Genomic DNA, 15,533 nt, shown 5'->3' with positions numbered 1-15,533 from the left:
TCCCGGACTCCTCCTAAAACCCCTCACCCAAGGTCAGACCCCTCACCAAACAGGCACAGCTGCCTTTGAAGCAGGAGCTAGACATGATGCAAGGAGGATATCATTCCATGCAGCCTCCTAGGAGGGGCTGGTGCCTCCCCTAGGGGAGGGAGATGAGAAGCCCCAGAGGCGGAGCTGGCTCAGAGCGCCCCCCCCCAACCCGGTCCTTCACGTGGGGGTGGAAGGGTACTCAGGCTGCAGCTCTCTGTCCCCCTCCTCTCATCCCAGAGACAAAGGCAAAATTCTCTGGAGAAGGTGGGATGGGAAAGCTCAGGAGAACCCTGATCCAGGCTCTGCTTAGGGTTGCACATCTTTAGAGAATTCAATAAAACCCGACGCAGACACCAAGATGGGTCTGGGGCCCCAGTGCCTGGGGGAGGTCTGGCATTCCCCTGGGGTGGCCATCAAGCCAGCGGGGGACAGGGTGGGGCCTGGGGGAGGTCTCTGCCAGCTCCTGGGGTGTCTGCCCCAGCTCCTCATTCTGCCTGGGAGCCAAGAGAACAAAGCCTTCCCCCATCCCTGCACTTGGAGAAAGGAGTCTTGTTCCACATGCTAGGACCATGTGGAGGATGTGCCCAGGCCAGGGTCTCTGAGGGGACAGGGCACTAAATGGAGGCAGCAGAAGAGGACCGGAGGTTCTGCGCTCTGGGATGTTAAACCCAGCCTCGCCCCACTGCTGCCCAGCCAGACCCGAGGGGACAGCTGGGTGGCATAGCTCAGAGGCGCCGCTAGGTGGCAGGAAAAGCCTAAGAACTCACCCGGTGCCACCTGTTCCCATCACCCACCGCCCCCCCACCTGCCTGCCCAGCCTTATCCTCCCGAAACCTTCCCCCCTCCTCCCTCCAGCCCACCCCTCGCTGCAGCCTCTGGTGACAGCCCTGAAATCTTTCCATTTTTCCTTCTGCTTTAGAGAAGGCAAAAAGCTCTCAGTCCCTCTCTTCAAAATGCCACTAATAATGATAATAATTAGTGCCTGTGGCTATTTATTGAGTGCTGAAGAAGTACCAGGCATTTTACATGCATTATCTCATTTACTCACTCATGGGGTAAGTAAAAATACTCTCCCTCTTCACAAGAGGAGACAGACTAAGAAAGCATAAATAGACGGTCTAAGATCACACGACCCGCAAGTGGGGGAGCGGGTGTTCTGACAGGTCTACAAGGGCTGGGCGGGGTCCTCCCGGAGCGTGGGAACGAGGGGGTGTGAGCATGGAGAGGGGACAAAGGACCCGTCAGATGCATTTGAGACCTTCTATCCCCGCTTCTTACCAATGCCCACCCCCCACACCTGGCCCCTTGAGATTCTAGGAGTGTGTCTTAGTCTCACGGTGAGCGTGAAGTTTAAAAAAGTTTGCCTGGGGCCCCTGGGTGACTCAATCTGTGAAGCGACCTACTTTTAGTTTCTGCTCAAGTTGTGATCTCCGGGTCAGCAGATCGAGCCCCATGACGGGCTCGGCGCTTAGCTTAGGTTGGAGTTAGCTTGGGACTCTCTCTCCCTCTCCTTCTGCTCCTCCTTCCTGTTCTCTCTCTCTCCCTCCCTCTAAAATGAATAAATAAATCTTAAAAAAAAACAAAACAAAACAAAACACCAACACTTTGTCAGAGTGAGTCAGGCTCACCAACCCTTGCTCTGGCTGAGAGCCCCCGCACACTCCCCTGATGCCTCTTCCACAGACTGAACAAGGCATTCTGGGTTCGCTCCCTGCCCACGTTGCTTCCCATGTGAATCCCCATTCCAGTGTCGAGTCCACCCCCCAGCCCCGGTCACCCCCATTCAGCAGCGAAGGTGATTCCAGCTCAGAGGACTTAACCCCAGGGCTGCCTCTAGGGCTGGCCTGGCTGCCTTTGCCAACATCCAGGGGGCACCTGGCACAGCCCCGGGGGGGCGGGGGCGGGGGACAGAGCAGATGAACCAGACACAGAACCCACTGTCCACAAGCAATAAGAGCTCATGTCTAAAGCTGGGCTTGTACTGCCTTCTGCATATGGTGTCCATTCAGGGAAAGAGCCCTCGATCCAGAAGAAAAGGAGACGGATCCCTATGGCCCTATTCTTCACTGACCCGAAGGCATGGGGGAGGGTGACCGCTGCACCCAACGTGCAGAGAAACTTCAGGAAATTTTAACTTCCAATCTCCCACACAGGATAGCTGCAGCCAGACTGTCCCGTCCCATTTTGAACATTCCAAACTGCGCCCAGGCTCAGCGGTGACCTGCCCACGCTTAGTTTTCCCTCCCGTATAAAGCTAGGTAGCCTCGATAGCCTGTTCTCCACCTGTCTCATCACCCCTGGATTTGCAGAATAAAGGCCCAGAAACAAAACCAAGTTCTCCAAAGTGGGCGGGGTGGGTGGGGGAAGCCGGGCTGTGACACCACAGCGGGATGAGACCCAAAGCCCAAAATGGGCTTTTTTAAAGATTCTTTTTTAAAGATTTTATTTATTTGACATAGAGAGAGAGCGCACAAGCAGGGGGAGCAGGGGGGCAGAGTAAGAGAGAGAAGCAGGCGATCCCGGGACCCTGGGATCATGACCTGAGCTGAAGGCAGAGGCTTAACCAATGGAGCCACCCAGGCACCCCTGAGCTGAGCTTTTTATTTTATTTTTTTTTTTTTTAAAGATTTTATTTATTTATTTGACAGAGAGAGATCACAAGTAGGCAGAGAGAAAGAGAGGAGGAAGCAGACTCCCTGCTGAGCAGAGAGCCCAATGCGGGACTTGATCCCAAGACCCGGAGATCATGACCTGAGCCGAAGGCAGTGGCTTAACCCACTGAGCCACCCAGGCACCCTGAGCTGAGCTTTTTAAATGCAGACTTTCTGTTGGGGGAGAATTCACCAGGGACGGTAGATGGTTCCGTGTAACCGGGTGGCTGGACGAAGCCTGCTGACCCTACGTGGGGAGCACGTTCTACCAGAGGACAGGCCGGTGCTGTAACACTATTGGTTGCAGGAGGAAGCGGTCTACACCCCACCTTTGGGCTACCTTGTGTTACAGTCATGTTACATCATTCACACTCTTCCTTCAACCACCCAAACTCCAATTCCTTGAGAAATTCTGAAGAGAACTGACATTAGTAGTTATGAACCCCCTATGGAAGCTGCCTTGTGTGAAAGGTGAAAATCCAAGCTCAAGGCTGGCTGGGCTGGGAGAGCAAGCAGCACTCCCAGGAAGGTAGCTGATGTCCCCTTTCCTCAACCACCACCACCACCTTGGTGAGTGGACCAGCCCCAGGGGCAGGGAGAGAACTGAGCAGGACCTGGGCTCCGTCCCTCCCAGACCAGAGGTCGGGATGAGCAAGCAGGCAGATGCATGAACAAACAGATGGCCAAGGAAGGAGGATTGGTTTGGGCCACAAGTGGCTGGTGACAATTCCAGAGGTGGTCCCGGAGCAAACCCTTGAAGGAGTAGTTTCCAGGTGGAGAGAGTGACAGGTAAGGGTCCCCCAGCATGAGGGAAGGCAGAGTGGCAGGAGAAGGGATGCTGTCCTCGGGGGACACTGCGCGTGTCACGACCAGACTGCAGTCTGTGTGGCAGGCGAAGGAGAAACAGTTGGGTGCCAAGTTAAGGAGGGAAGATTTTCTGCTCTAGGATGAGTCATCAACTAAGGGAGGGTTTTCAACTAAGGAAGGGACTTGAGCACATCTTTTCTTGGGAAGGACTGGAGAGAGGAGACAAGATGCAAAAAGACCAGCTGGGAAGTTGCTGGAATCGCCCAGGTGCGAAAAGGGGGACATCTAAATTAGGATATGGCAATGGAGTCCAGACAAAGTCACAGCGTAAACAGGGATCAGTGCATAGGATTAGTCTGGTCAAATCTCCTCCTGAAAAAATTTCTCGGACGGGGCTCCACGAGAGGCCAGCGGAGCTGGAGTCAAAGCCCGAGCCTTTGGCTGAGCACCAGATGAAAAGGTTGTTCTCCAGAATCCAAGTGGCACCGACAGGCCCTCGAACCATGAGACACAGGACACTCACAGTAGAGGTGAGGCGGGAGGGAACCCAGAGAGACTGAAAACTCCCTTCTCCCTGCACACCCTCACGCTCATCCTCACCCTTGGGGACACACGCCAGGACAGAGAGGGGAGGGGCACCCACCTGCTGTGTGACACGGACCAGGCTTGGGGACAGAATCAAAGTACTGGCTGAAGAGAATGGCCGGGAAACACAGGGGGTGACGTAGGTGGTGTCAGGTGTTGGGGGTGAAGAAGAGGGCAGGGGACCCTTTGATTTACTTATTTGGGGTTTACTGTGACCAAAAGAATGCCTCTCCTTCTCTGAGCTTCATCACCCAAGTCAGAGGCTCCTGTAGCTCTCTTTCCTAACGAGTTGTTATCTCGACTATGAACGATGCTCAATGCTCGTCTGAAATTATGAAAATCTGTGCTTCTATTTTGAAGCAACGTGCACTAACACTCTTGACCGATGGTGTGAGCCAAGGGTCCTTACGACTGAAGACCGTGTGCAGACGATGGCCAAGGGGGCGTTTGAACTGCTGGTTCTGGGTTAAGCATTTTCCCTCATAGTGTCGTTCACCCTCCGTAGCTTGGCGCACCTTCCCTTCAAAAAGGGAAGAAAACTTCCATCAGAAATTCATCCTGGGGGCGCCTGGGTGGCTCAGTGGTTAAGCCTCTGCCTTCAGCTTGGGTCATGATCTCAGGGTCCTGGGATCGAGCCCTGCGTCGGGCTCTCTGCTCAGCGGGGAGCCTGTTTCCCTTCCCCTCTCTCTGCCTCTCTGCCTGCATCTCTGCCTGCCCGTGATCTCTGTCTGTCAAGTAAATAAATAAAATCTTAAAAAAAAAAATTCACCCTGTTGGGGCACCTGGGTAGCTCAGTGGGTTAAAGCCTCTGTCTTCAGCTCAGGTCACCATCCCAGGGTTCTGGGATCAAGCCTTCCATCGGACTCTCTGCTCAGCGGGGAGTCTGCTTCCCTTCCTCTCTCTCTGCCTGCCTCTCTGCCTGCTTGTGATCTCTGTCAAATAAATAAACAAAATCTTAAAAAAAAAAAAAAAAGAAATTAATTCACCCTGTCACAGAACTGACATACCGTCTCACCCTAACACGGGCCGGGGACTCAGGCAATGGGGCTTCCCAGACTCCCCTGGGGTGGCTCTTGCCACCAGTCCAGTGAAAACACAACTCCCCCAAACTGGGTTTTGGCTCACGGAGCATGCTTGCTCCTCTGAGGATGCAGAGAAATTGCAGGAAGTGCTCCTCAATGTGCCAAGGTGGTACAGTGGCCCCCTAAGTAGGGGACTTGGAAAGGGTTAGGTGGGGAAGTGAGGGAGGGAGTTTCCAGTGGCTCCGAGTACACACGGTTGTCAGAGAAACACTGTTTCTTTTCTCTCCTAAGAGCATGGTTCAAGAAAAAGGTACTGGGCTTAGCAAGACAGGAAAGATGCAGGTTAAACTCATGAGAAACCTTGCCTGTCGGTCCGAGGAAACGTGGGGACTGACTGCTGCAGGGACACGTGCACTCTGCCTAGCCACAGCCCCACCCCATGGCTCACCAACCCAAAAAATGCCCGGGCACTGGAATTCTCCCGCACTTCCCGGGGAAGGAGAAAGCAGCATTGAGCAATGGCCATGGGCCTGGGGAACTTTTCAACATCTCTAATTCTGACAAGACCAGTTCTGGAGGCACCCGGCTTGGTTCCCATCACAAGAGATGCCCTAGTCACCAGGGGTGGGTTCTCTGACTCTGCGGGGCTGGTGGTAATGTGAGGAGTCCAGGAGACGAGAGAAGGACTGACAAACACAAACCCAAACCACCTGAAGTAATTTCTAAACATTTTTATTTCAAATCTCTTTTCACCCCTCCCCAAAAAGACATGGGTCAGTACAGCAATCATAAAAAGGAGATACAAACACAAGAGTCCAATGTCTCCCGCACTGACACTTACAAAAAACTGGGAGTTGTACAAGGGGTTTCCAAACAGGACCTGCAGCAGCTACTAATGTCCCTTTGTAAGAGTCACACATGCCTATTAATACAGTATATACAAACACCCGGTTCTGGAACTAATCTACAGGGACAGCCCAACACCCACCCATCTATCCCCAGAAAAATACCAAAACACACCCAAAGTGCATTTGTTTTGTTTATATCAAAACATCTTTCCCTTCTCCCACCCCACCCGCAGACCCTCCCACCCCATTTAAGATTGGCCTGCAAGTCTATTTTAACCATTTAGTAATTTTTTATAGTTTATGAAAATAAATTATACAGCAACTATTTTAATAAATTAAGCACAAAAAGGGGGAAGAGAGGAGGAAAACGAAATGGGAAGACAAAAGCCAGGCCACGCTTTGGCTTGGAGGAGGGCGGGGTGGGGCGGCACATGAGGACAGAAGTGGTTGCAGGGGTGCGGCTCCCCTTCTGGTGAAGGGCTGGCAGCCACCCTGAGCCCAGAACGACACCCCTCTTCACAGAGTTTCTTAAAAACAACCAAAAAATGTACAGCAGTGGCCGTGCCACAGGCAGTACCAGTCTGGGCAACCCAATGACCGGCCTGCCCACGGAGCGGTGCCGGGATCATGCTTGTCCCTTGGAAAAGGTGCTGGGCAGAACCGTGAGGGGGCAGGTTCCCATTCAAGGGAGCACCAGGGATGGAGGAGCCAGACCAGCCTGCCCACCCCACCTGAGCCGGGCGGAGCAGTGTATGAGCTCCTGGGTTCTGATCAACAGAGTCCTTGGTTCTCTTCACACCCTCTCCAGGAGCAAAGATTGCAGTCCGGCTGCAACCAGACACTCACGTTCTCCCACCACGGCTGGCTGCTTTTGACCTGCCCCTTTGCACCTCTTGGCACTTCGGGGGGGCGGGCGGGGGCGGGGGGGAGGCAGGGAGCAGTTCCAGGGACCCTCTAACCGAGATGAAATGAGCGTGAAGGCAAGTCACAGACTCAGTGTGCAGGACTGGCTTCCTAGAGGTAGATGGGAGAGGGAAGGATGGCAGAGGGGCACAGAGGAGAGCTCGGGAAGCAGGAAGAAACTGGGCTGGCACCTACCAGGAAGGTCAAGAAGCGATGAAAATGACAATGGCAGTATGGAATCTGTATGCAAAGAAAGGTCTTTCCCTGGCAGATTAGAGAATCAGTATTTTAAATACAATTCCTTACTCTGTTTTTCTAACTGCAGCACCTGAGTCCCCCAGTGCCTCCATCTCTACGGTCCAAACCCCACCTCACTCCTTCCAAGGCTTTGCTCTCCATCTTCTGAAGGCCTCCTGTCCTTTTGTGCTGAGCACGAAGGCTCTGATGTCAAAACAGGGTAAGTCACAGGGACTGGCAGACTCAACTTTGCCTTCTTGAGCTTTGAGGCTCACTAATCCTCCAGCTATCATGGGGGGAGGGAGCCACACTTTGCTTTCTTTCTTTTTTTTTTCTTTTTCTTTTTTAATAAAAAAGATTTTACTCCCCAGGAGCAAATAAATCATTTTGAACTACTGATAAACACTGCTGCAGTGAAAAGAAAGATGGCTACATGTATGCAATAGCACAAATTCAGTGTAAGAACAGCTGTGTTGACAATTAGAGCTAAAAATCAGTATCCACCCCCCACCCCCCCTCACAACAAACCAAACCAAGAGGATTCCCATAGGGAAAATGTCTAACTCAAAAGCTCCTCCCTTAGGGACAGGGGGCATGTCATTCTCTTTAAAGTGGAAAACAAATGGCAGGTCTCCCCACAATGGAGATGCTTTCAACACCCCAACTGGTAGCAAGACTCCTGCAAATGAAGACACACATGCGGACACACACATGCATGCACGCATACATGCATGCACACGGACTTTCAGAGCTCCTTCCTGCAGCCAGAGAGCCAGACCCCAGCACCTCGCCCTCCATTTCCAGGGCTCAAAGCCAAGGCAAAGGCAGCAGGGCAGGGAAAGGGTCTAACCTAAGGGAAAAGTCTTGCCTAGCCCCGTTTCCTGCTGGGACCTAAGGGCTTCAAGCAGTCTTGCCCTTTTGGGGACGTAGGGTGAGGGCCAAAAAGGCGGGCACCCCGGGGCATCAAGCTCTACTTTTGCCTCTCATACCCGGACATATGGGCACTCAGCCCCCTCCTGGCTCCCCAGTTCTTCCTGGATGTGCACCGTAGGCGGGTTTGCAGCCGTCTCTGCGGCACTCCCAACCTTAGGAAGGCTGACACCATCAGCCCCCGGGGAGAGGGAGGAGAGGAGGAGTAGAAACCGTAATGGTGAGCTCCCCACCGAGCGTCTCCTCTCAGAAGCCTGCACACTGTAGGCCGTGGCTCACATTCACTAATCTAGGCACAGGCTGGCCACCGGGCCAAAACCATCGCCAACGGTCCCAAACTCCCAGCCGTTACCCACTTACCTAGTCCTCAGAGCAAAGCCCCACCCTCCTTATTCTGCGCTCCTGCCACAGCACGTGAATTTCAAGCAACAGCGAATTGTAGCAGTAGTTGTCACTTAGCTCACAGTGGTTCACACCTGTCCTGAGGAAGGTTACAGTAGATCAATCACGAACAAGTAAGGGTCACACAGGCAAGGACCCATTAATTGTGGGTTGTGAAATCGATGATGAGTCCCTGGAGGTGAGAACCTTTTCCAGTTTGTGACTTTAAAATACAACAAGCAAAAAGGAACAAGTTGTGGACTGCACTTCGATTAGCACGACACAGAACTGGCAAAGGAGGAGTGGGCCCAGCCGGGAAAGATGAAGGAGAGTGCTGGCGACAGGGCAGCCACTCCTATTCCCGCTCTGACCAGGCAGGCCGCTCAGCCAGCTGCCCAATCCCGCCTCTTCCTCCCCTCCCCTCCCGATGGAGCCTGTCTCTCCCTGTGTAACTGCCTCGCTCTACTGAGGAAGATCTAGGCTATAGCCTGGGCCATGACTAGCACATAGACAAATCACGGACATGTGTGCATACTACGCTCTCCCAGAAGGAGAAAGGATGGTGGTGAGCTTGGATCATGCCTCTTCAGCTGGTTTGGTTCTGGACCTGACTGCAGGAATTGTCCAGTAGAAACCCCTGGTACCACAAGGGGTGCAAGGGCTCTGCCTCCCTCCCTGGACTGCGCTGAGAGCAGCGAGGCCCCTGGCCACAGGCAGGAACTAGCCAACTTATGGCTTTGGATTTCACTTCACCTCACAAGCCCTCAGCACTGAGAATTGCCTGATGACTAGAAGTTTCCATCTAAACCACAGGCCCTGAGAAAGGAGTGACCAAAACCGTCGCCTAACCTGGGGCTGTGTCCTGTTCAGAACAGATTGCTGTTTCCATGTTTCTGTTGTGTGTTTCCTGCCTGTCTTACCCTCGCCTAGGACCCGAAGGCCTCACTGCCATAGGGCTCTCCCAGACCATCTGGTCTGTCCTGATCTTACCCAGCTGAATTTCTTTAAAGATAGCCCTTGGTTCTTGCTGCCACAGAGTCATTCTGCAGCTGCTGCGCGTGGGGCAGTCACTTAAAAGCTCCCTTAGGCCAGATATGGTGTCTTTCCCCTCTTGTGTTTCCCACAGTATCTACCCCAGAGCCAGGCAAATGCATTAAAACACACTATAAAAAAAGAATTTTTTTAAAAGTATGGGTGGCTGAAATGTATAAAAGAAAAAAGGCCCAAAAAACCCAAAGAGCTGCACGTCAGCTACTCAAGGATCCCAATGGATTATAGACTGCGGGCTCTCAAGCTGGGGGGCACGTTCTGCAAGACGGCAAGTTCATCCACACCCTCAAGAGGCAAGACTCACAGGTTCAGCCAATTTCTGGGACCACTGTCTTCAGGATCCAAGGAGAAAAGAGGTACCTCATGACAAATCAGAGGTGGGCTATGTTTATGCCATGAAGCTCGTTTTGTGACCCCCTCTTTCCAGACAGATAACAATGCATGTTTCCTTTCTGTTCCGCTATAAGGAGGAAGACTGGTCATTCCATGCAAGACATAAGGCAGAAGGCCAGCGCTTCCAGATGAGACAGTCCTATAAATTACCAAGACACTGGGGCCTCACCCCAAACCATCAGGAAACCACAAACCTGAAAATATTATTTATCTCATGAGACGAGGCAGATATAAACCCAGGGGAACCAGGCAGGCTAATGGAACATTTACGAAAAAGAGCAGTAAACACACAAACAGCTCAATCTTCACATCTTAACAGCAAACCTCTCCCCAGAGTAACTCTACAGAAAAGCAAACTCATAATATCATATGACTTGACAACGGCCCACTTCAGAAAACCTCAACAACCATGAACCACACCAGAGCTTCAACCCCCCCACTCCACTCCTTCACTTCTGTCTGGAAGGTGGACAGCTCCCAAATCAGCACCGGACAGACTTCCCAATGAAGGTCGGGGGGCAAACAGGATCAGACTCAGGAAAGTGTTTGGGTTGCTAGAAAAAACACAGGAAAATAAAAAAGCCCTTGCTACCTCCCATCCCAGAAGTGGGACAACAGGGATAAACCTAAAAACACGAGATCCAATGCTCTCCTCCTCTCTGATCCAAAGACACTCCATTAAGGCTGAGACACTGGAGAGCTTCTCGGAAGAGCGCTAGCACGAGAGCTCTGTTTCTCCCTATTCTCCATACTCCCTCTCACTCACTGACAGACGTATGGAGGTAAGTAACACTGACTCCTAAGTCATGGCTACAGTCTGCCATTAAGAATCTGGAAGCGTGCTCCATTAACTTTAGCAGCTCGTGATTAGGGCTTTCAACCTCTCAGGTGATGAGAAAGTCGATTGCTCGATTGCCTTGGCAGCTGGCAGAAGCAACAGGAATGATGCTACCATGAACAGAGTGAAATGTACAGTTATCTCAAGGGGAGGGGAGGAGGGTGGAGGAAGAACGGGACTGACTTGAGGTCACAAAACTGAGGAATTCAGTATGACAAAACTAACACAGCTTCTATGAGAGGTGATTCTGAAACCAGGTTCCTAAACTTTAAAGAAAAAGGATGTGAGGCGTCCCTGCTTTCCCCGCCAGAGGCCCTCTGCCAGTTCTTGTTCAGCAATCTTCTATTCGAGACTACCCACCCTCGCTTCTTCCCTGCTCCCACTGAAGCTACCCATGCTCAAACAGAAGAGGATCCTCATCCCTCAGAAACTCCCAACTCGATTTGCACTTCGGACTCCTTCTCTTCCCTTCTTCAAGGTCAACGGTGAACACTCACACTCGGCCTTTGGCACCAGCTGAATGACCATCACTGGCAATCCCCTCCCTCCCCTCCCCTCCCTTGGACCTGGCTCACCCTTGGCACCACTTCCAGTCCAATGGGCACAGACCCCAGCTGCCTTTAAAGGAAGTTTTCCATACCGAGAAATGCAAATATCCAAAACAAAACGTCTAAAAAAGGAACAGTGTTGAGACTTCTTCCAGTTTTCCAAGGAGCTCGTCCAGCTCCAGGGTAGCGCAGGGGCTGGGCGTGATGAGGTGGAGCCCCGCGCACAGAGTGTGGTCGTGTGCTTCTTCCAAGCCCCAGGGCTGCGAGGGGGACCAAAGTCTTCGCATGGAGGATCTCAGCCCTTCCAACTCCCTCGTTTCTCCTCACTCCCCCTTCCACAGTAGCTTCATTTGGTTCTTCAAAACTGGAGCTTGGCAACCAAATGCCTAGGTGAAAAAAGGAAAAAAATGAGAGCAGCTCAATGGAGTGGAAGCAAATGGAGAAGAGCCCAGCCTCTGGAGGTGGAAAAGTACAGCCCCAAAGGAGAATTCTGGATAGCCAAAGGCTTCCACAAACCGTGGGGAGGGCTCAGGATGTAACAACAGCACTTGCTGGGGGACCTGACTAGCCCATGACTTGGACGCCAAAACAAGGTCCTAAAATAACTGACAAATGTATTCTGTCCTATCGCCTCACTTCTATTTCCCTTGCCCCTTAATTTTCCACCCACTTTTTCCCCCTACTCTTTTCCTGAGGCTCACCTGCTCCAGAGACTAAAAAAAGAAAGAAAAAAGGGGTGCCTGGGTAGCTCAATTGGTTGAGCATCTCTTTTCTTTTCTTTTTAATTTTATTTGAGAGAGAGCAAGAGTGAGAGGTCGGGGGGCCGCAGGCTCCCCACTGAGCAGGGAGCCGGACACGGGCTCCATCCTGGGACTCCAGGACCATGACTGAGCTGAAGGGAGACACCCAATCAGCTGAGTCACCCAGGTGCCCCGAGCATTTGACTCAACTTGAGCTCAGATCCTAGTCTGAGGGTGGAGAGACTGAACTGAGCAGAGTCAGCTTAAGATTCTCTCCCCCAACCCCCGCTCTCTCTCTAAATAAAATCTTTTTTTTTTTTTTTTAAAGATTTTATTTATTTGGGGCGCCTGGGTGGCTCAGTGGGTTAAAGCCTCTGCCTTCGACTCAGGTCATGATCCCAGGGTCCTGGGATCGAGCCCCACGTCGGGCTCTCTGCTCCATGGAGAGCCTGCTTCCTCCTCTCTCTCTCTCTGCCTGCCTCTCTGCCTACTTGTGATTTCTCTCTCTGTCAAATAAATAAAATCTTTAAAAAAAAAAAAGGGGGGGGGGATTTTATTTATTTGAGAGAGAAGGAGCACAAGTAAGGGGTGGGTAGAAGGAAAGAGAGAAGCAGACTTCCTGCTGAGTATGGAGCCTGATGTGGGATAGGACTGGATCCCAGGACTCTGGGATCGTCACCTGAGCTGAAGGCAGACAGACACGTAATTGTCTGATGCCCCAACCTGCCCCTAAACAAAATCTTGGAACAAAACTGGAGTAACCCCTGGTGAGCCCAGCTGGGAACAGCCACAGGTCTCTGCTGCTTCTGGCTATTAAAAGAGGACTGACACAGTCACAAAGGTCAATGTGGTTTCTGATTTAAGAAGGGCATAGTCCCACCTGTCACTCTGTCTGCTAACTCCAAGCACTCCAACATGAAACTCCCCAGGTAACAGCATGCACAGACCAAGTGGCCCACTCAGAATTCCCAAATTAACATCAGCCTGACTGACAGGAAGTCGTAAGGGCTAAATTCTACAACATAAAGATTCTCCCTTCACGAGCATCACTTCCCTTTTTTTCAAGGGGCCCTAAGGTCTAAATCAGGAGTGAGGACAGCAAGATGCTTATTCTTTGCCATAGATGACAATCCTGGTGTCACACATATCAAAGACACCCTGAGAGTTCATTCAGTTCAACCCTTTGCCAATTCATGACCGCCCCTCCCCCATACTCATGACAGTTGGCTACCCCTGGCCTATACCTCATCAGATCAAGTCCCTTCCCATCTCAGGGCCTTTATACTCACTGGACCCTCTTACCCAGAACGCTCTGCCTTGATATTCAGATGATCAGCTGAGATCTGAATAGCTCAGCTGAAATGACATCTCCTCACAGGGGCCTACCCTGATCACCCAAACTTGACTACCACTATCCCACCACTAATCACTAAACTCCACCAGGTTTTATTCCTCGTAACATAGACGGTCAACTGCAATTAGCCTATTCACTTCTTTACATGCTCCCTGTCTGTCTGTCCTCATGAAAACGGCAGCTCCACGAGGTCAGGGCCATAGACCACCTCGCCCAGCACGCTCTTCCCAGTCCACACTGGGACTTAAGGAGTACACAGAGTTGAAGGCAGAGCCCCGTAGGGAGTTCACTAAGGCCTGTGGAAACCCACTCCGATTCTGGGCCTGTCTGGTAAAACAGTTCTTCTGAAGTGGGACTGAAGTCCAACTCCTTAACACCCTACATCCATCATGGCCCCTGTCCTACCCCCAGAGCCACACAGGTTAAGTCTAACCATCCCCGCTTCACACTTCTTTCAGCTAGCAAGCCCCTCTCACCCTGAAACGTCTCGGCTCCGTGTTAGTCATTTACTCCTCACCTGCTGAAGCTGGGAGCGCTGCCCCCCAACCCCCACGCCAAGCCCACCTCTGACTGTGCTGCTGGGGAGGGGTCCTCTTGAAGCACAACACCCACAGAGGGGCTCTAACTAGTGGGTCCTGATTCCTCCACAACGGCGTGTGTCAGTGCGTCCCTAGCTCCTTCCTACCTTCCCATCCTAACTGCAGCCAAGCTGCCAAACAGAGAAAACCCCCAGCCAACAGAACATTTGGATGTTTTAGGAGTCGCTTCCGAGGGGATACAACTTGCATGTAATCGAAGATATGACAAGACGTACACCCAGTCCAGGATGCTCTAAGTTAAAGCTCTGCAGTGTCCCAGAGTTAGGATTTCTTGATCTCTCTTCTTTCATTCTTTCTCACCTTGTTAATCTTTGTTACCCAGCTCGAGCGCTTTCCCCCACGTAGAACAGAATCAGGGACTTCTAGAACTAAGAGGGGAGGCACACAGCTGGGTTCACCTTAGCCACGGCCCAGAAAAACCCGTGGGGGGCACAAACGCCAGTCATCACACTCTCCAGTTACGAAGAGAGCAGAGAGTGTAGGGAGATGAAGAGTCCCTTCATCCTCAGACCGTCTCCCTGTGGGTTTCTCCCCGAGTTTCTCTCGTGTGGGAGACAGCGCTGGGGAACAAAGAAGGTTGGAGAGGAAGCAGACGTAGTCAGTGCGCAAGGAGGACAGCCTACACGAAGAGCAGATAGGGTCACCGCCCCGGCGGTGAGAATGTGAGAATGTGAGATCTCTTTGGTAACCCAAAGCACCAAACTCACGACTCACTGGCAATTTTGTTCCCTACTCACCTCTACCTTTCAGTGCCTCCAAGAAGGCAGTTTAAAAGACTAATTACAATCGATCTGCACAAACCAGCATTCCAAGATATTTTATGGGGAAATTAATGAGTAGAATTCAGTTAAAGTAGTGACGGGAGAAGAGCCTCTTAGATAAATGGATCCCTTAGCTAATTCACTTAATCTTTTTGATCGTTTACTCTTCAGTGGTCCAGGTGGAACCCTCACTCGAAAAGCGAGCTTGTTTTCCTCACCCTCACATTCCAAACCACTGGACCTCGGGAGTTCTCACTGAAGTGCATTCCTGTTGCGATGAAAGGCACGTCTGCGTTCTCTTTGACGACATTATCCTTCCCTTTGGTTTCCTCTTTTCCATGTCATTTGTGCAACAGCAGGTAGATAAAGTATGAGAGAAGGCTGCACACTTAGCTACATTTCTGCGTCCTCCTCCTTGTTTATATTTGGTGGTTAGCTTGCACATTGCTTGGCAAATACATTTTAAGCCCCTCCTGTCTATCTGCTCTTCTCCCATTTGGTGTATGTGCCTCCTGGGGGACCCCCATTATCAGACTTCGTGACTCTCTGGGCAGATGCCTGGATCAGGAGTACACGCATGGGGTGTGGGGGAGGGAGGTGAGTGCATGACAGTAACTGTCCAGGAAGAGACTCGGCTGGACAGTGAGGCAGTGAGCTCATACCCTTGGTGGCGATCAGCAGGGGGCCCCTCGCTACGTGGAGGGTTCGACCGCTTGCTTCTGTTTGGAAATGAGCTGCGCTTCTTTTAGAGACAGGTACACCTCTTCCTGAGGATCATAGTAGTAGAACTTTCGGATATAAGAGATCAGAGGTCTACGAAAAACAAAAGAGGAATACACGTGAAGTGTTATTTGCA

The 15,533-nt window shown here is 51.7% G+C and overlaps 1 protein-coding gene across 3 annotated transcripts in view; it reads right to left on the bottom strand.

Moving 5' to 3' along the window:
- Positions 1-5,811: 5,811 nt before the first annotated feature.
- SOCS7 (suppressor of cytokine signaling 7) overlaps positions 5,812-15,533 on the bottom strand; it is a 32,355-nt gene continuing 22,633 nt past the window's right edge. For all 3 annotated transcript variants that reach the window (XM_032320428.1, XM_032320425.1, XM_032320427.1), the window contains 2 exons: positions 15,340-15,490; positions 5,812-11,609 (listed from right to left, as the gene is read on the bottom strand). In XM_032320428.1, coding sequence (XP_032176319.1) covers positions 15,370-15,490 — 121 coding nt within the window. In that variant the 3' untranslated portion in view covers positions 5,812-11,609; positions 15,340-15,369. The remainder of the gene's footprint in view (positions 11,610-15,339; positions 15,491-15,533) is intronic.

This window comes from Mustela erminea, chromosome 18 (genome assembly GCF_009829155.1).
Source record: "Mustela erminea isolate mMusErm1 chromosome 18, mMusErm1.Pri, whole genome shotgun sequence".
In the NCBI taxonomy this organism is placed as follows: domain Eukaryota; kingdom Metazoa; phylum Chordata; class Mammalia; order Carnivora; family Mustelidae; genus Mustela; species Mustela erminea.
Note: the sequence above shows the minus strand (reverse complement) of the source record. Positions and strands in the feature narration are given on the sequence as shown.